Source organism: Benincasa hispida, chromosome 7 (assembly GCF_027475165.1).
Source record: "Benincasa hispida cultivar pf3 chromosome 7, pf3_genome.v1.1, whole genome shotgun sequence".
NCBI classification, from domain to species: Eukaryota; Viridiplantae; Streptophyta; class Magnoliopsida; order Cucurbitales; family Cucurbitaceae; genus Benincasa; species Benincasa hispida.
The window spans coordinates 11,519,399-11,541,945 of NC_143484.1; the positions used below are offsets into that span (position 1 = coordinate 11,519,399).

Below are 22,547 nucleotides of genomic sequence, written 5' to 3' on the forward strand. Positions count from 1 at the left end.
TATTTGCTCTACTATGTGTCTTGAAATCACTCGGTGCATAATAATATAGAGATTGTTCTACTGTGTGTATTTAGATTACTCTGTGCTAGCATGACAAAGATTTATGTACATATTTGGTGATGGTTTTTACCAACTTATAACTACTTTTTCCAGAGCTACTTCTACAAAACTTCTATTTTTTAGTTATCTCGAAATTTAAAATTGCTCACTAATCATATAATTTTATAGAGTTTCAGATTTCTATTGAGAATGTGAAAACTTTTGTTTAAAATTATTTACTTATTTAACTACTACTATTCATTGGACTTTTTAGCTCATTCTTTTCTTAATTTTTCCACCAGATAGCAATTAAATTTTCGATAGATCTACTGGAGTTTAGATCTATCACCAGTTCTATTTATACTACATAGAATTGCATACGTTAATGTAGTACAATTATTTTAACTTATAATTAAACAAAATGGCTAATCATAGTTTGAAATATTTGAAAAACAAAACTTAGCATGTTCTTATCCGACGAGTGTTCATGATTTCGTTTGAATGTTGTGTTTTGAATTTTATTTTCATGAAGTTGAATAATGAGTTTCTTTTCTCTTGGTACAATTTTGTAGAAGTTTAATCATATGAGATTGCTAATATTTCAAATACAACCTTTATTATTATTATTTCCATTATTTTAAAATATAGTGAGTGTCCTTAAAACATTAAACTTAGTCTAAAATATCGTTGACATCAAATAGCACCAGTGGTCTAGTGGTAGAATAGTACCCTGCCACGGTACAGACCCGGGTTCGATTCCCGGCTGGTGCATTCTTTTTTTCTCACTTTTTTTTTCCTTCTCTTTTAGTGAATTTTATGAAACTTCTTTATAATGTGAAAAGTGTAAGTGTTCCAATTTTATTAATAATCAAACTTTAGCTTTTAAATTTTGTATCTACTAGATTATTAATTTAAATTTTAATAAATTCATAAGGTCCTTTTTGGTAATTATTTCATTTTTTATTATTTGCTTTTAAAATTAAGTCTATTTCTTTTCCATTTTTTGAAATAATTTGCATATTTCTTGAGTACAATTGTTGAATTCTCAGATAAATTCAAAAAACAAAAACAAGTTTTTAAAAGCTATTTTTGTTAGTTTTCAAATTTTGGCTTGTTTTTTAAACCATTGGTAAAAATAGATATCTAAGAAAGAAATTTGGAGGTAGAAATAATGCATATAGGCTTAAATGTCGAAAAAACAACAAAAAAAAAATGTTACCAAAGAAGGACTAAAATTTTGATTTTCTTTTCAATAAACTCCTTACGTATTTGAAAATTTTCAGACTTAATTTTACTATTAGACATAAAATTTAATGTTATGAACAAAAGATTCGTGAATTTGAGAAAGTTTTGCCAACATGAGTGTAGCTCAATTGGCACCGTGTTTGTAATATTAATCTCGAGGTCAGAGATTTGATCCACCCACCCCTTATTTAATATAATACCTTTGCAAAATAAAATTGAGAAAGTTTTTAGTACTTTTTAGATTTTTTTAAACTCAACGAATTAAATAGACATAAATTTAAAATTTTGAGAACTAAAATTATAATTTTTTTCAATTAATGTTATAGGCTTAGATTTACCATTTCAATTTTTATTTAACGTGGATATTATTCATTTTTTAGTGAGAAGTTTATGAGAAAGATAGTGAAATGGATGCTATTTAGATGGTTCAGATATTACCCTATTTGAAATATATTTTCAAATATTTAATTTAAAAATAAGTCATTTAAAAAAAAAATTGAGTGTTTGATAATCACTCAAAATAGTTTCGAAATGTATTTTAAACCATTTTGATAAAAAATACTTAAGTAAAAATGAATTCTTTGAAAATACTTTTTTCTCAAATCAATCTAAATGGGTCTGAGCATCAAATTTGACTTTAGAGACTTGCAATGTTTAACTTAAATTTAAATAATTATCACAAATTTTTACCTTCTAATGATCATTCTCTTTTTCCATTGACAAAAATTGAAAAGATCAAATTTTTTACCTCTAAATTAATCGATTCATGTCAATTTTCACTATAAACTGTGTCATCAAATTAAATCAAACTTAATTGTGATTATTTTTATACCATGTGCAGATTTCGCTAAATTCACCATAAATTGTAACTGAAAATAAAGTAGAAACCTTCAAAAACACACTAATTTCAAACAAAAATTAAGTTTTGCACAAAATTTATATCTAATTAATATACTAGATTGGTGATAAAAAGGACATTTGCAATGGATAACACTTTTAGTGTTAATAATTAAGTGTATACATATTTTAATAATTATAAGTATAACAAAATTTATTCGTAATAGACTCTATCATTGATAGAGTCCAATCAATAACATAGTCTATCACTTATGAACTTTGAGAATTGGACTTAATTTTTTTTTATATTTGCAAATTTTTTACATTCTATTATATCTACTAACACTTTGAGCATGATTGCTATATTTACAACTGTTCCAAAAAAATGTCAAATTTTTTTAAAAGTTTCATTAATTTAGAACCAAATATTTGTTTTTTATTTATTTGAAAAATTATTAGAGGGTAAGTGTGACCTTGTAAACTTAAAATACTTATTTAAGTTTTAAGATTATAACTCTAATAAAAGTTTGCTAACACATACGACTCTTCATACGATACTAACATTGATATTGGGAGAGAAACAGTATACAAATACGAGAAGCCAACTCATGCTCTGATAGACACCATTTCGTTCTTGGTACTAAATTAATGGGGCGATTTCGATCAAATTCTTCAAACCGACCTCATCCCAACCTACTTGCCCTGACCAGATCTCTACATCAACAATTCTTATTACAATGGATATACCATTATCATGCTTATTACCATGGATATAAATATGCTCTACTTTGTATGAATAGAATCTCATATGATATATATAATATATTGTTATTGTATAGTCACATTGTGACAATTATTTTTATTTCAAAGTTTCTACAAAAATCAAAGCATTATAAATTATTCAAACATTTGATGTTGTAGCCTCCACTAAAGTTGCATGTAACTTTAAGGCTTCCTCTAAAACACATTGCCTATCAAAAAGAGCTGACACAACAGCAACACCTTTAAGATTTGGGACACCAATTTCCATCACAGCAGCAGCATTACTATGATTAATACCACCAATTGCAACCACAGGCAATTTCGAAGCTAAGCAAACTCTTTTCAATCCTTCAATCCCAACAGTCAGATTGTTTGCTTTTGTGTTTGTGGGATAAACTCCACCACACCCAATGTAATCTGCCCCATCAAGCCATGCCTGTTCCGCTTGCTCCGGTGTCTTGCACGACACACCGATGATCTTATTGGGGCCAAGAAGTCTGCGAACCTCATGAGCAGGAATATCGGACTGTCCAACATGTACACCATCAGCATCACACGCTAGTGCAATGTCAATACGATCATTGATCAACAATGGAACTCCATGTGCGTGACAAATTTTTATACATGACTTTGCTGCTTCCAAGAAATCGCGAGTTTTAGCCTCTTTTTCCCTGTTCATAGAAATAAGAGAAGATTAATCACAGAAGAAAACTAACAATTGAATACAAGTTTCCATGAATATGCAAGTATTAAACTTATTGTCAAGTTAATTAAGGCCCCATTTGGTAACCGTTTGATTTTTGGTTTTTGAAAATTAAGTTATCTCCTCTCAATTTCTTACCATGATTTTTCATCTTTTCTTAAGTGAAAGAATTGAATTCTTTGTTAAATTTTAAAAAAAAAAAAAGTTTTTAAAAACTATTTTTTTAGTTTTTAAAAAATTGCTTGGTTTTGAAAACATTGGGGTAGAACGTAGATGTAAGAGATTAAGATAATGAAAATAGAGAGTGTTCATGGGCTTGATTTTTAAAAACTAAAAACCAAAAATCAAATGGTTACCAAACGAGGTCTCTAAGATATTCAAATCTTACGGTCGAGTCTGAATACAGAGAACTACTTCACTATGCCTAAGGAGTACCATTCGGCCTACATTTTATGGGTAAGTTCTAAAGCCATTTAACCTTTGAACTGAGGTGTTGAGAGGATATTAAAATGCAAGAAGGAATTCCATACATTTGAAGTTATGACTTGAACTATACATCAACTTGTGAATGACCTTTTTAACAAACAAAATATCAAATTGATAGATAGAAGCCATTAGACAAACCTTATTTGAATAATAGTAGCACCTCCTTCCACTGCAGCTTTAACAGCATCACTGATAGAACGGTCCCAACGCTTATTCATACCTGAGTCCGTAACGGCATACAAGAATAAGTCAGCTGGATTGAAACAGCCTTGTCTATAGGAACTTTGTTCTCGACTCTTGAGACGGCATAGATGATCGAATGGCCCTTGAGGTCCATTTCCAATGCCGATGTCCTTGCTGTACTTCAATGCTCTTTCAATAAACTGTTTGCTTGTCTGTAAAGACCCACATAAATAAAACCTTAGTTGTGGACAGCCATCAAGTGTTTTTTTTTTTTTTTTTTTAGATAAAATACGACATGATTGATTAAATGAAATATCTAAAGATATCAAAGGTACAAAAGACCCATTTCATAGGGTATACAAAAGATGTTTCCAGTTTGCAATAAGAAAGGAAAAGCCATGGCTTTTAATAGCCGATATATCTTTGCACCAAAAAAAGCAGTATGTATGATAGTATCCATAATGTCCTCTGTCAATTTGGATTTTTCCTGAGATTCTTGCATTTTTCATCCCAAATCTTCCACAAAACAACACAAATAAGACATAACCATAATTGATCTTTAGAGGCTTTGAAGAGTGAGTGACTAATCAGTAAATGCAACCAACTCTATATATCAAAAGGGAGTACAATCAACCAGTTAAAGGCATCAAATATCTCATACCAAAGCCCTCTAGAGAAAGTGCAGTTAAAGAAAACATGTTGGACAGAGTCATTGTTGTTTTGGCAAAGGCAACACCAAGAGGGAGAGAGGTTGATCCAATGCAGCGTTTCTATAATCTATCCACGGTATCAAGACAAGAGTTATTGATTTCCCCTAGGAGGAATTTCACTCTTTTTGGGCAAGGGCATCTCCAAAGTCTCTTGAAAAAATCATCTGTGAGTGAGAGTCTGCTAGTGGTGAGGAGATTTGATAACTTGTAGAAATACACAAGTTATTTTACCTTTTTTATCTAAAACAATTAGGAAAAATCATAGAAAATGTGTTAGCCTGACAAGGAAATCATGCAATTAATCACATTATGCGATCACAAGCATGCAAAATTCATAATACTTTGAAAGTTCTAAAAATTGCATCTTTTGAATGCAGAAATCTACTTGAAACAAAATGATGAAGCAAGCTGCAGCCGCATGAACACAGGAAAAATCTTGACGCCTAACTTGGAATCGCATAGTTCTTCGTGATAAGAGGAGACATGATATTTAAATGCAACTGATGCATGGGTGGTGGAGGTCAAATAAAAATGATCAAGTTGGTAGCTGACGTGAAAGGTTCCCGACAAAGCTAATGAACTTCTGACGTGAGGCAGGCGGCGCGACAGGGCATGGAATTTAATGCATGGTATCAGCATAATCATTAGTAAGAGACACATGGGTGAAGACTGCCCATTCTTCAATTTCATCATCCTTTAAGTGTCTTCTAAAATTTAAAGCCCAAATACAATGTTCATTATTCCAAATCTCCGCCACAGATGCATTTTTTGGGCCAAATAACTGATATAGCTTAGGGAAAATCTGTTTTAGTGGGTGTTCTCCAAACCATAAATCATGCTAAAATGTCGTAGATGAACCATTACCTATGTTATAGCAAATATTCCCATAGATAAGATCCTTTTGCTGCAGAATAAATTTTCAAGGCCACCTAGAAGAGAGGGTTCTATAATCTGTTACCTTTAGATCATAATGTTGAGAACCATACTTTTCCTTGATCAAGATTTGCCAGAGAACCGTTTTTTCAAGGTGAAAACACCAAATCCATTTGACAAGGAGGGCTTTGTTGTGTTGGTTGATATCAATGAATCCCAACCTGCCATTTTCAGGAGGTTTCTTTATACAATCTCATCTTATCAAATGGGATAGTTTGCTGGTCACTGTCTTTGTGACCAGACCATAAAAAATTCCTGAAAAAGCGTTCAATGCCATCAATGATTTTTGTTGGGGCACGAAAGAGGAATGAATAGTAAATAGGCTGGTTGGATAGGGTGGCATTTATCAAAGTTAATCGACACCTTTGGAGAGAAAGTTGTGCTGCCAAGAGTGAAGCCTTTTGTCAATCTTGTCCATGATTGGTCGCTAGAAGGATGGAGTGTTAGGCCTGCCATATAAGGAAAGACCCAAGTATGTGTTTGGCCAATGATCCACCTTGTATTCATATATTGCAGCAATAGAATCATCCCTGATGCATCTTCAAAAAGGCCAATCAAATTGATGAGATTGTCAATCATCCTCTCATTGTTCGTAGAGAAAAGGATAGTGTCATCCGTGAAGAGGAGATGATTGATGTTTATGGTAGATCTTGGTATCCAATATCCGCAAATGAAACCTTTTTCAGCTGCCAAAGAAAGGATCCTACTAAGACAATCTATAATAAGGATGAAGAGGAAGGGTGAAAGAGAGTCACCTTGCCTTAGTCTTCTAATGGCTTTAGTTTTCCTCTAGGTTTGCCATTAATAATGATTGAGAAATTGGTGGAGGATATACAACCTCTAATCCATGTGTCTCCATTTAGTACCAAAACCCTTCAATTTCAGTATTTCATCAAGAAAATCCCAATCAACCTTGTCAAATGCCTTCTCAATGTCAAGTTTAATGGCCACCCCTTCAGTATTTCTAGAGTGTCAATCTTCAATACTTTCATTGGATTAATGATGCATCTAAGATCTGTCTACCTTCAACAAAGGCCGATTGGTAAGGAGTGATGGTAGAAGGGAGGACTTTCTCTAGGCGATTAGACAAAACACGAGCAATAATCTTGTAGAGACTAGTAAGGCTAATAGGACGAAAATCTCCCACTTTCTTGGCATCAATTTTCTTGGGAATAAGGCAAAATATATGTCTCATTAACATTTGCATTGATGATTCCATTCTAAAAAAATCTTGGAACACTCTAATTAAGTCAAGTTTTAAGATGTTCCGTGATTTTTTAAATAATTCGGTGGTGAAACCATCAGGCCCCGGCGATTTATTGGTTCCCAGTGCCTTAATCGCCATCAAAATCTCTGTCTCAGTGAAAGGAGATTCTAAAGACTGGCTAAGCTCATTATAAATGGTATCCCAAGCCAAAGGATGTGGCAGAAATCTGTTCCCTGATTTTCTAGTGAAGAGTTTTGTGTAGAAAGAAATAAATTCAACCTCAATTTCAGCATTTGCTTACACTAACATTCTGTTCATCGAGGATTTTAGTGCTACAGCCCTTTCTCTTCTTAGCAGCCGCATACCTATGATAAAAGGTTGTGTTTTCATCCCCATTAATCAGCCAATTGGATTTGCACTTTTGCCTCCATTTAATCTCCTCATTTGCATTAAGGGATAAAATCTGTTCTTTGATCTCAAGTCTCCTAAAAGCAAGTGATTCTGTAATGGTGCCAATTTCAGCGGCGTGATCAATAAGACCAAGCTCTTTTTGAAGTAACACCCTCTGTGATTCAATAAGACCAAAGGTTGTTTGATTCTGTTCTTTAATCACTTGTTTGAGTCCCTTTCGTTTGTTGATAAATCCATGTCCAGGGTGGCCTATAATAGGATGGTTGTTCGACCGATTTGCAATAAAAGGAAGGAAGCTTCTGTGGATGAGCCACATATTTTCAAATCTGAAAGGGGAAGGGCCCCATTTCTGATTTCCAACAAGAGTCAGTAGAAGGGGATAATGGTCTGAAGTCGGTCTATCTAATTTTCTCAAAGATGCATCAATGAATTTGGTGATAATGGATTTTGTGCATAGAAAACGATCAATCCTTGTGTGAGTTGGTAGTGTGCGAAAATCGGTCCACGCAAACAAGCCATTAGTAATAGGTAAATCAATGAGTTCTTGATGATTGATAAAGGAATTAAAATCAGACATGGCTTTGTTCATTCTGCAGCTGTTTGAATTCTCGTAGGGCCATCAGATGAGATTGAAATCACCTCTAATAGTCTAATTTTCTTCCACAAGGCAGAAAAGATCTTGTAGTTTAGGGACAAAAAATTCTGTCTTGATTTATTGATGGTCCATAAACCCCTGTTAACCAAAGATTAAAGCCATCAGCAAGAGTGAAAAGGATAGTCAGGGACACCTTTGGTGATTGAAGATACTATAAAAGAAGCCGCATTCCACATTATAATAATGCCCCTAGAAGTCCGATCGCGTCCAGAGAAGCCCATTCAATTCCTCCAGAGTTCCATAGAGATTTGATGAAAACAATATCTTTATCACGACACTTAGTCTCTTGGAGGATGACAACTGCAGGATTTTGTTTAGTGATCAATCTCTTAATGGTAGCCCATTTTTTCCACGATTGGAGGCCTCTAATATTCCATGATAGGATTAACATTAAGATGATTGACTCCCCTCCCAGATCAAGGCCTTTGCTTTCTTTTCATAAGAGATTGAACACTCCAGATTTTTTATTTCTCGAGGGCCCTTTTTCTATTTAAGAGTGTACTTGTTTTTTTTTTTCTTTCTAGTTGGTATTGTCATGATGCAAAGACCACATTCTTCAAACCATGGTGCCAGAGCAATCAGATGAGGCATAGGGTTCATGGAAGAATTGTGTATAGGAGGTGGAGGGGGGGAGTAACATTCGTGCCAGGGGTTTTCCATGTGTGAGGGCGTAGGTTGGACTGTCTTGGGGAATAGATTGAAGTGGGCTAGAGGAGGTAGCAGTCGGAGTCAACTTCTGTTTGGTGGGGGATGATAGAAGTGGAGTGTTTGGTACTGGCAATGAAAATGGTTGGCTTATGATTGATAGTAATAAGTTTGGAGGGGGATTGAGGAATGTTTGATGGTTCCGGAAGGTCTAAAGGCAAAGGAGAATTTTGGTTTGTTGCAACGGGCGAGTCTGGGTCAATGGGCGGGTTAATGGGTAGTGTGTTTGATGTGGATGGGTGAGAGGATGAAGTACAGATGGGGTCCACAATGGTTAAGATTTGACTAGATGGATTGTTGCTTGGTTGGCGTGTTTGGGGAGTAATGTCAGTGTTAAGGACAAATGGTTGGTTGGAAACGACAATAGGCTGACTAGCAAGGACAATAGGCTAGCTGGCGAAGACAGAAGGCTGGCTGGAAAGGACAGTAGGCTGCTATGGAAGGATAGATTTTTCAGGAGATTGTTATGCAAGGTGGTACTGCATCTGAGTGGGTACAATACAATCAGAAAATTTTGAAAGTGCCTCTTTCTTCGTGCCATTCCTCACTGTATTTTTGACCGGAAAGCCATGGATTCCAACAATAACCCCCACATGATAATTTGCAACAAAAAAAGGGTCGATCCACACAGAAACCTCCGATTAGGATGATGAAGGAAGAATCACCCTTGCTGGAAGGAAGCCTATTTGATTTTGTTTAACTTTAAGGCTTATTTCCATGATATCCATTCTGTTAAGGGTCTTGTTTGCCACTTCAATTAGTCCACCACATGCTTCACCAATGTATTTGAAAGTAGCTATGTCCCACATATCAACTAGCAAACCTCTAACTTTTATCCATCCTCCATATGAGGGGACAACTTGTTCAGTGTGGTATTCTTCACGGTTCCATAGAGAGGAGTATTTGATATTTGTCAATGTTTTTCCAACCTTTGTAGGTACCCAAAATCTTTGCTTGCTCACAGTCTTGACAGCACAATATTGCTTTGTTTGGTTGAAAAGGAGCAATGGAACCAAAAGCAGTAACTTCAGCTTGAATGGCCCCGAGAATGATGGAAATTCTTCCTTCGGATAACAACTATGTTGTTTGTAAAGAAAGGGACCAAGGAGGGTACTGGCAAAGTCGTCAACTGGTTTGCAACAAGAGAGGCGATTGGTTCTTTAATTGTTCCATTGTTGACTTCAATCCGTGGGGCCTTATCCTTTTTCAACAATGTATTGGTCTCTCTCTTCTTAATGAGAGTACCCTTGAATGTTGGTGGCTGGCCTTTGTAAGTTGTATTAACAGCATCAGAGCTATAAAAGGAGGTGACCTCTACAAATGACTTCCAACCTTTTCGATCTTCACCAGCGGGGATGATGAGGCGGTTCTTTCCCCATTGTAATCCAGTTTTACCAATTCAAAAGAGAATCCTCTCTTGCTAGTGATCTTTTCAGTCCATAGAACATGATCATCTACTCGGGTTTCTTTGAAGAATTTTTGGTTCAAAGGTGAAATGAGTAAGCTCTTTAGGGTGTCAGTGATCCATCAAAGTGTACTCCAATGGATCAAGATGGAGAAGGATCTATCCTTGGCTTTTTCTGTAAGACTAACCTTTGTGCCCCGGAAGAAGGATCAATCTCGATCAAGAACTTCTTCCTTTCTATTGAAATCTGTCGATGTTGTTGTGTACGGTTCATGATGAGAGGGAGAATAATGTCGGTGTGTTCTACATCTTGTTGCTTACATTTAGGAGTGGTTTCAAATTGAAGCCAAATTTTAAAAAATAGAAAAGGTAGGAAACTTGTTTTTATTTTGAAATTTTGGTTAAGAATTAAAATGTTTAGATATAAAAGAGAAAAACCATAATTAAGAAATGGTGGAAAAACAAGCATAATTTTCAAAAATAAAAAATCAAATGGTTATCAAAAACCATAGGTTGACCTAGTGGTAAATAAGGGAACATCCCCTTAATAAAGGACTAAGAGGTCATGGATTCAATCCATGGTGGCCACTTACTACCTAGGATTTAATATCCTATGACTTTCCTTGACACCCAAATGTTGTAGGGTAAGGTGGGTTTGTCTCATGAGATTAGTTGAGTGCACGTAAGTTGGCCCAGACACTCACGGTTATAAAAAAAAAATAGTTATCAAATGGAGCCTTAATTTATAGTTTTTAGTTTTCGGAGATTCAATTTATAAACATTTCAACCCATGAGTTTCTTTATTTTGTTATCTACCTTTAAGGAGTGTTATCAAAACCCAAGCCATGTTTTGAGAACTAAAAAAAGGAGTTAAACCTTGTGTTTGTTTTTGGAACTTGGTTATGCAATTATTAAATGTTTCTTCGAAAGATGAAAACCATTGTAAAGAACTGTGAAAAACAAACACTTTTTAAAAATCAAATGGTTGTCAAATGGAACCTGAGTTTTTAACTCGTAACTTGTGGGGTTGAACTCAAGACAAGATGGAGGTAATCTCCAAATATCTCAAGCCCTAACCACCCCTTAGGGTAAGTGAGCATACATAGTGAATATAGCATTATTTTAAACAATTGTTGTCCTACAACAAGTAGAAAATGGTTCATAAGTTTTTATTTATTTGTCTGTTTAACTATTCAATAGGAAGTTGTATTATGAGCCCCTGAGACTTGAAGCTTCTTATGGCTTAAGTTATTAAAGAAGAGATCCATAGACAATTACCTTGACAGCTGAGAACATTGAAGACCCTTTAGCAAGTTCAGCTGCAATGCATGATGCTAAGCTGCATCCAGTACCATGAGTGTTGCGAGTCTTTATTCGCGAAGATCGTAGCTCATGCAAATCCTTGCCTGTAGAAAATAGTTCAAAATTTGAATTCAATGGATATGTTTCCTTCATCACAAAAATTAATATCAAATTATCAGAATTATGCAATATGTACTTACCATCAAAGAATATATCAACGGCATCCAATGAATCAGGAAGGTCCCCACCTTTGACAAGTACATTTCTGAAAACAACATGACGCTCTTCAGCATCTCTCAGGATTAGGTTAAATTTTAATAAATATAAAACCATTAAATCAAATGCCAACAATATCCAACAATGTATATTGTCTTAAAACGGTCAGGCCTACACAATGAAACCTTCTACAACCTAAAAATGACAGTATGAAACTGAGGCATCTAAAATGTGCAAGGTTCATTTTAATTGGGTAGAAAATTGAATTTGAAATTATTATAGTTATTATTTGAGTATAACATTAACAATTGTGGGGATGGAGAATTGAATCCTCCGACCTCGAGAAAGGGAGTAGAGCTAAGCTTATTTTGGCAAATCGAAATTATCTATATAATTAATAACTTGCAGACTGAGAAATTAGAAAAAAAAAATATTTAAAAATCTAAGAGAAATTTGGGTGCTTTTCTTTTGAGTAACCCAAGCCTAAACAACTAGCCATTTGCTTCTCTCAACTCCTGTTACTCTTTTTATAACTCCCTATCTTTATTTCCTTCTTTTGGATTATTTCATTCTTCAGTAAAATTGTTTCTTGTCCAAAAAAATAATCAATAAAATAAAATAAATTGTTGTTCTCTTCCTGAATGTTCTATAACTCCCTATCTTCTTTTTTTGTCTTCCTTTCTTTGATATCCATTGATCGAGTGTCTAAGCTAGCTGGTGTCCACCTTAACTAATTTCATGGACACCCATGTGCACCATAACATTTTGTTGTTAGAAAACTAGTAAGATTTTGATATTCAAGATACATAGCTAAAGAACGTTTGAATCTATTCCTCCACAGTTTTGATGACCGGCCAGTCCATGATGGTTTATTTACATTCTCTTACTAGCAAATTCCTTGACTAGATACAAATGACCAACAATATGCCTAACAGAACTTTTAGTATCTATCTTAATAATATTCTTAACAAAATTCTTGCAGAAAACTATACTAACAAGTTTTAACGTATCTTTGTTCTAATCCAAACAACCAAAGAATTAGAACCAAAAAAGATAGTTGAATTATAAAAGATATACATGAACGCTCTTTGTTTCAAAAATAAGTTGCAATATTACAATCCAAATTTCTACGCTAGATCATTACCATATTGTTTCATGTCCTAATTTTTCGTCCGAAATTCTAAAAGATTTGTACTCCTAGAGTAGTTTCAAAATTTAGGTTAGGTGCAACTTTTGAAAGAAAAGAGGCACCTGCAAAATGTACTTTTTTATAATTTAGCCTGAAAAAGTCTTCTTTGAATGAGTGCCAAAGTTGTTCTCTGTAACCAGAGGTGACAAAATCTCTCTTTATGAGAAAGATGGATTCCTGCATTAATTTCAATGAAATTACAAAAGAAGGCAAGCATATCTGATGATTAAAGACCTACTTTGATCCCATCTGATGGATTAATGTTGCAGCATGACGCATGTCAGAAATTGTTTTAAGTGGCATACCACCAAGTAAGGCAGATGCTTCCTTCAAATTTGGAGTTACCAAGTCAGCCATTGGTAGAAGCTCTTTCCTGCAAACGGAAAACATGTAATAGCTTTATGGAAAACAGACATATGAAGATCAAACATGAATTCTGAATAAAGAAAAATAACTGTTTTCATTCAATTAGCAATTTATGGCTCTAAATTTATTTTGTGGCTTTCCAACACACCAAGGACATGTCATCTGCAAAAATAAATAAATAAAAGAATGAAACAAGACCCATTATCAGCGGCCCATTTAAGGGGCGCTTTAAGCCCATTAAAATTCAGTCAGCCCAGCTTTTTTAAAAATTTAGGGCTTTGAGACACTTTCTCCACGCTAACACACTTCACCTTATCAAGACTTGACCCACTATTTGTCTTATTCAAAAAATAAAATATAAAATAACCCACGATGCTACCCAATTCTTCTTTCTAGCTTCATCGACGCAAGCGACTTCTGTGACTTCTTGGACCAACTTCGGCGACTTATCTTACTATTTGTTTTTTCTTTCCAATTTCAGTTTTTTCCTTTCGTTTCTTTCTTTTTTCCCGTTTCTATTTTTCCTATTGTTAAATCTTTCTTTTTCTTTTCTTTTGTTTTCTTATCTCACACTATATGACATTTTTTATTCAAAATAGGACGGCGGAATCCACGAAAATTAATTAAAAATGACCAATACTGAAGATGAAACAAAAAGGTTGTGGCAATATGTGACAAAGAATGAAAAGATTAAAGGCAGGAGGTGGAAAAATTGTTTGGCAGTGTAATTTCTGCCAAGAAAATAGGAAAGGTTCTTGTACATGAGTTGGGGCATACTTGCTGTGGATTTAGTATGTAAAAAGGTCACCCCTAAAGATTTTGTTGGCATGCAAAAGTTGGAAGATGAAACAAAAACTCAAATTTTGAAGAATGTTACTAGACAAATTCCTCTACCACCTTCACAACATATCTAATCTGAATCTCGATCTTTTGGAAGTATGAGCGGCTATTCTTATCCAACTATGGAACAAAAGAATAGAAAAGGAAACATTAGTGCATTTGAGAAGTCATTTAACTTGGTAATTCGTGATCAACTGCATGCAGAAATAATGTTTTATTCTTCAGGCTTGCCATTTCATTTGGTTAGAAATCCACGTTATGTAAATGCATTTGCTTTGGCCGCAAATTATGTATAGTCAGGTTATTTACCTCCGGGGTACAATATGTTGAGAACAACCTTTCTACAAAGAAAAAAAAGAAAATGCTGAAAGATTGTTGCAACATATTAAAAGTACGTAGTGTGAGAAGGGGGTAAGTATTGCCAGTGATAGATAGACAATAGGCAGAAGACACTCTTAATTAATTGTATGGCAATTACAAAAGGAGGATTAATGTTTCTTAAAGCTATAGATTGCTCACGTTAGATTAAAGATAAATACTTCATAACAAATCTGATGGAAGAAGTCATAAATGAGATGGGACATCAAAATGCGATTCAAATAATAACCGACAATGATGCTAATTGTAAAGATGTTGGACAAATTATTGAATCACAATTTTCAAACATAATTTGAACACCATGTGTAGTTCATATTCTCAAACTTGTTTTGAAGAACTTTAGTGCAAATTGATAGCGATCAACATGTATTTGCAAAATGTAGTTGGATTTCTAAATTTTCTGATGATGTGTTTGTCAAGTACATTATCATGGGGCTTGCTATATTCAACATGTTTGTCTTTGAAGTGACTTTCAATAACAAAAACATAATTTGCATCTACAATCATTGTGCTTCAATGATTTAAACTCATTCAGAGTGAATTGCTAATAATGGTTATTAGCAATAAATTGGGATGCTACAGAAAGGATGATGTGGGGAAAGCAAGATATGTTAAAAAAAAGTCGATACTTGATGATATTTGGTGGGATAAAATTGATTAGATTCTTTCTTTCACACCTATATATGATATGATCAGAGATTTTGATACAAACAAATCGAGCCTACAATTGGTAAATGATATGTTTTGGACACCATGATTGCAAAAGTGAAAGTTACAGCCTATAAATATGAAGGAAAGCATGCAAATAAATTCTCATATTTGTGTGATGTGGTGCATCAAATTTTGATTGATCTTTGGAACAAAAACAACACTAATCACCATTGTTTGGCACATTCTACAAATCCAAGGTACTTAGGTTTATTTTATATTATTTATTTCTAAACACATTCTAAAGGTTGATATATTTTAAGACTTTATTTAGGTAATTATAGTGATCAACGACTTCAAGAAGACAAAAATTGAGTCCCACCACATAAGATGTTGATGAGGGTCATACTCAAATTTGTGAAGATGATAAGAACAAGGAAAATAGGTATAAGGCTTGTGTGAAACTTTGTAACTTTGTTGTGTTAAACTAATTGCGAACTTATTGGAACCTGAATATTGTTATGACAAGTGTTTTCAAGGTGACCCAAGGCGTTCGCTTATAGCAAGAGGTGAGACGACCTTGGGCCAATGCACCTTGAAGGAAACTAAGGCTAGCCTAACTCCACCTTCATCATACACGAAGACGAGTATCGGTCTTTCTTTTTCTTCCTTTTTTTCCAATTTTTTTGTAACAAGTGAGAAAGAAAGGAGTATAATCAAACAAATTTTCTACCTATTTTCCTCATTCTTGTCCTCTTCTCAAATCTAAATTTAATCCTAGTCACCATCTTCAGTAAAAACTATAACTTCCAATTCTAGTTAATCCAAAGATAAATTATAGCTCCTTTTGAATATTCAAAAGTTCTTGATAAAAGAAGTAGATTGCTATGGCTATATGCCGAGTCTTCTACATGTTGTGGTTTCTATCTTGTTCCTTCTCATGTAATTCACAAATGAATATATACTCCAGTTTCTCTCACAGAATGCGAAAGATGAAGGTTGCACAAGCAACTTCATAGCTATCGACCTTAAAGTCGAAGTAGATGCACTATGGACGGCCTAACAACTCTTAGGATCCATATGATATCTATCACGTATAGAATCAGTTTCAGTAAACTCTACAGACATTGTAGAGATATTGGCAAATTGTATGTTTACTTTTTGTGTGCTCGTCCTCTAAACTAAAATATATCGTGATACACTCCATCCTCTCTCTCGATACTTCTAAATCTTTATGTGATGGGACTCGATACTTCTAAATCTTTACGTGGTGAAATCAATTCTTGTCTTCTTGAAGTCATTGATCACTATAATCCCTAAATAAAATTTTAAAATATATTAAATCTTAGAGTGTGCTTAGAAATAATAAATAAATAAATAAGATAAAGATCTAAAATATTTATAATACCCTGGATTTAGAGAATGTGTTTGTTTCAACGATCAATCAGCATTTGAAGCACCACGTCATAAAAAGATAAGAATTCATATGCATGTTTTCCTTCATGTTTATAGATTGTAGCTTTTACTTTTTCAATTATGGTGTATGCCATATCATATGAGGACAAGGTTTGCCAGTTTGATACACACCATATGTAGGAGGAGTAAAAGAAAGAATATAAATCTTATCCCACCAAATATCAAGTATCAACTCTTTTACATGTCTTGTTTTTCCCACATCATCTTCCCTGTAGCATCCTCATTTATGTTGATAATCATTATTAACTTCAAAGACAAACAAGTTGAATATAGCAAGCCTTGTGCAATGATTCATGATAAAGTTCTTGACAAACCCAACATCATCAGAAATTTCAGAAATCTAACTACATTTTACACATACACGTTGTTTACTCTCAACATTTTTTGTAACACAAATATTCTTCAAAGAAGATTGAGAGTATGAACTACACATATGATGCCCAAACTATATTTGAAATTGTGATTCAATAATTTGTCATGCACCTTTACATTTTGCAACTTCGTTGATGATTACTTTTTTCAAATTCTAGTGCCCCACTTCATTTATGACTTCTTTCATCAAATTTTCTATGAAGTAGTTATCTTTAATCTCACATGAGCAATCTATAGCTTTAAGAAGCATTGGTCATCTTAAGGGGCTTCTCTACAAATCGCTCCATCCATGACTAACAATATTTACCCTCTTCTCACACTGAGTACTTTTAAATTTTTAATAGCTTGCAATAATCTCTCAACATTTGTTCTCTCTCTTTGAAGAATGGTTGTTCTCAACATATTGTATTCTGAAGGTAAATAACCTAACAATGCATTATTTGCCACCCAAGCAAATGCATTCACATAATGTCGTTTTCTAGCAAAATGAAAAGGCAAACCTAAATAATAAAATATTCTAGCTATTTCTGATCATGAATGGCTAAGTTAAATGACTTCTCACGTGCACTAACATTTCATTTTCTTTTCTTTTGTTCCATAGTTGGTCATCCCATTCTAACCGATGTGGAAAAAAGGTAACCCATACTACCTTTGTTCCTAAGAATACCCCATACCCGGAAAGCCGATGTCGTGGTAGCTAGACTGACAGTACTTCACTCAGAAACCCCGGTCAGAACCATTCGCCCATGCTCCTCTTTGGAACATTGATAACTGACTCTGACACCATTGTTAGGTACTTAAGCACTTTGGAGAATCACCCCCCAAAAGCTAGCTATTGAGGTGAGAGAGTCAAGCCACTTAAGTACCACAGTGGTCATTCCATTCTAACCGATGTGGGACAAAGGTAGCCCATATTATCTTGGTTCCTAACAAATCTCAAGCCTCAATAGGTTCTAACTTCTAAGGTGCCTCAGATGTAAGCTTTAATGCTAAAAGTGTGAGTTACACACATAAGTTTCAGTCTTTCAGAGGCCTTTTAAACCAGAAAGCACTGTCCTAATTAAGAAGATATTTAAAAAATAAAAACATGGAGCACAGAAGTTATCATAATCATACAAATAGAACCAGCTTGAAGGACTGATAATATTCCCTTTAAAGAGAGAATCAACTTACTGTAACACTGAAATAATGGTAGGACCAGCCAGAACATCTCCACTGGTAGACACCATGACAGGATCAACCACCAAAGCTGCCTAATTACATTAAAATTTTAAACAACGATTATTAAATCAAAGAAATCCACCAATAACTTCCTGAATTACTTTATACCTTGAACAGGAAACTCCTTCAAGCATTGATGTAGAACCCGAACAATGCCAGTAGAAGGTAGCATTCCTGTTTTCACCTAAATTAATGTAATCATTAGTAATCTTCTATTTGTGCGTCCCAGCTTACATAAAGTATATATTAGTGTGTACTCTGAAAGAACAATAACAGCTAGCCTGTGCAATATCCTAATCATGAACAGTCCACATTCTTGTTCGCATGAGCTCCTAAAAAGCTTTCAATAGCCAATCATAACTTGAAATTTCTTATTTAAAATATATATGTGTGTGTGTATATATGTACATATATTGTTGAACCTACGAAGGGGTTACTCTCAATCCTAATTTAGTTATACTCACCACATCCACTTGCATATCAGAGAGAACAGATTTCAGCTGCTCTGAAACAAATCCCTCCGGCACAATGTTTACATCCTGAAAAAGTTATTACACCTTAGTGTTAAAGAAAATTTGTGTTACAGGCAATATAATTTAGGACAAAACATCTTTAGTTAATTTGATTTCAAAACAAGCAAAAATTAAGTACAAGGACGTTGTATATTCTAAGAGTGAGTTTAGGATGATTTTTGCAAAGATGAAAAGTGCTTTGTGCTCATCAAAAGTACTTCTCAAAATTTTCATAATGTTTAATTAGAAATTTAAAAATGATTTTTAAAAGTGATTTTGAAAATTATTAAAACAACTACGGATGAATTAGCGCTTATAGACTAAGCGTTAAGTACTTCTCTGATTACACCATAACTCAGTGACATTGTACTCCGATTTCATTTGCAAATCCAAGAGATTCTTCAGTGGGTCCATTCATTCATGTAAAGTCCTCAATATTGTTTCACTTAACTTTATATGTAACTCCTCTAATCCATGGTCATAATCGACCTGCTCTAATACCAAATTGATAGGAACCCAAACACAACCAAACTATCTTGTAACTTTATATGTGAATCAAACTTACAAGATAGTCAAGTAATTCAAGGTACTTGGAGACCCTCCCCTCTTGAGAACTCTCTCGAGCCTTAATTCACTCACCGCAATATTGCCTTACTACTCTCTCCCTCTCCCTCAAAATTTATAACCAAGTATCCTAACAACTTCTCTAACTAATTACTAATATAACCCTTAGTACTCTAATAACATTCCTATTATGCACCTCGGGTCACATGGAAAATATTGGTAATTACAAAAGATCTTCGAAAATCAAAACCAAACCCCACCCAAAGGGAAACATAAAATCAATGAGAGACCAAAGATCATTAGAATCCCTTTCTAACCCTCTAATAAACACTATTATTCCACAACCCCAAAGACCCCACAAAATAACGCACACTCCAGCAAGGCACAAGAATCAGCTTTTCTCACGAAATGGATGGAAGAAGAACTCTCTCATCATATCACTATTGTTTTGGGAATGAGACAAGTGTTTTTCACCATGCCTTAGAACTCAAGGACACAGATGAACAACCTATAGAACAGATCCTATTCAAGTAAGGTCGTGGTGTTTTTCACCGTGCCAAAAGCATCCATAAATACACCCTAGACAGCACTTAATAAATAGTGCTAACAAAGTATGAGCTTTCACTCAAAAGCACCTTTTTTCAAAAATCATCTCAAACTCCCCGAACATGTCACTAGTGCTGTGGAAATGAGAAAGGTGTTTTTCACCATGCCAAAAGCATTCCTAAACACACCCTAGACAACACTTAATAAAGTGCTAACAAAAGGATGAGCTTTCACTCAAAAGCACCTTGTTTTCAAAAATCATCCCAAACTCTCAATAACATTAGAAATTGACCATTGCAGCATGTTAACCATTTTCTATACCCCAATATACCAAAACGTCCAGATAGGCAGCAAGTGAACATTTGTTTATTTGTTCACCAGTCCTTCCCATTGTTCTTTCAACCCAAAACAAAGACAACAATTCATAAATATAGATAATAACTATAAGTGCGTGATAATGACCTGAACTCCCACAGTGTTCTGTGCAGTAATAGCAGTTATCACAGTGGAGCAGTACACTCCACGAGCAGCACAAGTTTTAAGATCCGCCTGGATTCCAGCCCCTGCTCCTGAATCAGAACCAGCAACACTCAACACATGTGGAATCCTCATCTCATAGCGATCACTTGAAGCTACAACGGTTTCTTCATGCTTCTTCATGGCCACACAAAATCTAGAAACTTGATTGAACTAAAAAAGACAACAGTAAAAATTAAGGCACAGAGAGGAAAATCTATAAATATTTTCATAATAGATAAAAGCTACCCCCTGCTTGGAACTCCTGAATGTGGAAGGATTTCAACCCAATTTTGGATGCATAAAAAAGGGGCAGGAATTTTGATATCAGTAGTGATTTGAAATCTTGTTTTATTTAAAAATAAAATAAAATATATTGTTCTACATGGATCTGATTTGAGAGGATTTTAAACTTTAAAAATTATGTTTCCAATTCTCCTCCATATGAGATTTTTAGAATAATAAAAAAATAATAATAATAATATCTGCCTAGCCACCTCCATATGACAGGATAGTTTCTTCTGAATTCAACAAGACTCAATGTCATTCAACCAAACTAAACTCAAGGTTAAGTTTTTCTATTCTGTTTGTGCATTGTATTTTGGAGGGTTTTTTTAATTGATAACAATAATTTCAATCTTTTAAAATAAAGTTTTTCAATTCCAACAAGTTTCTTATAGCCAACAAAACTACAGGGTTTCCTCTTCGCTTTGTTCATTCTTAAACAGTATTTGGCCTTTTTATTTATTGATTCAGACGAGAATTGATTTTTTTTTTTCTTGTTCTTTTTACTTCTTAGTTCAATCTGTTTTTTTCTTTCTAGTTTGTGAGGTATGCATTATTAGTTTTATGTTTTCATTTAGACTAGTATAACATTGGTTGTCAAAGAAAAATCAATAAAATTAAAGATTAAAAAAAATAGTACTCTTGATTTTCTTATCCGTGGATAAACCAACATAACCCAACGAAACAATATTAAAAAAAAAAAAAAATTTTAAAAAAGAATTAAGAAGAAGAAGACCTTGGGGATCTGAGAAATGAGGGGCAGTGGCACCATTTCACCAACGGCGCCGGTTAGGGGCTGAATTACTGTGTTTCTGAGAAACAAAACAGAGATATGTAACTCTGGTTGCTCGGAGAGGCGAGAGAGTGTGAGAGGGAGGAGGCGACGGCAATTGAGCAGCTGATAGTGCAGCGTGCGGCGACACCGCTGAGTCGGTGGTGGCGGGGGTCCGGGCGGAGTGCAGTTGCTGGTGGGTAGGACGTGGCTGACGTGAAATAGGGTTTTGAAAAAGGACAGCTACAGTGGTTAAAAACAATTTTTTACAAAACTAGTAATAAACTCGCTTGTGCATTCAAATTTAATTCTCAACGTTTTAAAGCAGTAAGGGGATGTTTGGAATCGATATGAAATGGTATATCTCAATATCCTATGTCATCTAAGTGTTTGGAAGTTCATTATTCTATCTCACTGATTTTAATTGTTTGTAGACCCATTTTTAGAACGTGTTTTGTATTTCACCGTCATTTTCCTTCCATATATTGTATATCATCTCAATGCTTGAACATGCTCGATCATACTCAATTGTTCATATTCGATCAGAACTCTCCACATTCTATATCATCTCAGCGTCTCAAACAGCTCTTAATAAAAATATTAAAGAATATCAAAAAATATATATATCATAAAAAAATTGTCAAAGTTTCAATATAAGGTTTTAAAATGGTATTTAATTATCTAAAAAAAAAAAACAATCTATCTAGAGATGTTCATTTTCCATGGTGGTGGGTCCCGAGGGGACCTATCCCGAACAAGACGGGGAATGAGTGAGAGAATGAGGAGGAAAAGTTTCCAATGGAGTAAATGGAGACAGGGATGAGGAATGCATTTCCCTCCCCGCCTCCTTAGTCTCTTTTATTTATTTATTATAATAATTTAATGTTATTGTCAGGATATTGAATATGTTGAATTTAGCTTTTAAAATTAAATTAGGGTAATTGTTTTAAATGACAATACTATTGGAAATATTTTCAAATATAGTAAAATGTCATTGCCTATCAACGATAAACACTAATAGACACTGATAGTCGATAGACAATAGATAGTGACATTTTTCTAT

General features: G+C 34.3%; 1 protein-coding gene and 1 non-coding gene across 2 annotated transcripts; one reads left to right on the forward strand and one right to left on the reverse strand.

The window, feature by feature from the left end:
- The first annotated feature begins 739 nt into the window (after window positions 1–739).
- Window positions 740–810, forward strand: TRNAG-GCC (transfer RNA glycine (anticodon GCC)). Its single transcript has one exon. It is a non-coding gene; the product is annotated as a tRNA-Gly (tRNA).
- Window positions 811–2,908: 2,098 nt separating this feature from the next.
- Window positions 2,909–21,778, reverse strand: TH1 (thiamine biosynthesis protein). Its single transcript, XM_039020998.2, has 10 exons — window positions 21,449–21,778; window positions 20,374–20,601; window positions 18,754–18,828; window positions 18,398–18,473; window positions 18,242–18,317; window positions 13,227–13,361; window positions 11,784–11,848; window positions 11,560–11,687; window positions 4,211–4,467; window positions 2,909–3,554 (listed from the first exon to the last, which is right to left on the reverse strand). The coding sequence occupies exons 1-10, from the start codon at window positions 21,482–21,484 to the stop codon at window positions 3,023–3,025; spliced, it is 1,608 nt and encodes a 535-aa protein (XP_038876926.1). The 5' UTR covers window positions 21,485–21,778; the 3' UTR covers window positions 2,909–3,022.
- Window positions 21,779–22,547: the final 769 nt, after the last annotated feature.

Excerpts from the sequence above, each read along its gene's own strand:
- TH1 (XM_039020998.2), bottom strand. The coding sequence starts at position 21,484 with ATGGTGCCACTGCCCCTCATTTCTCAGATCCCCAAG. Across the intron at positions 18,829-20,373 it reads AGAACACTGTGGGAGTTCAG|GATGTAAACATTGTGCCGGA; the intron begins GTCATTATCACG and ends TAACTTTTTCAG. Across the intron at positions 11,849-13,226 it reads ATCCATCAGATGGGATCAAA|AAATGTACTTGTCAAAGGTG; the intron begins GTAGGTCTTTAA and ends TGTTGTTTTCAG.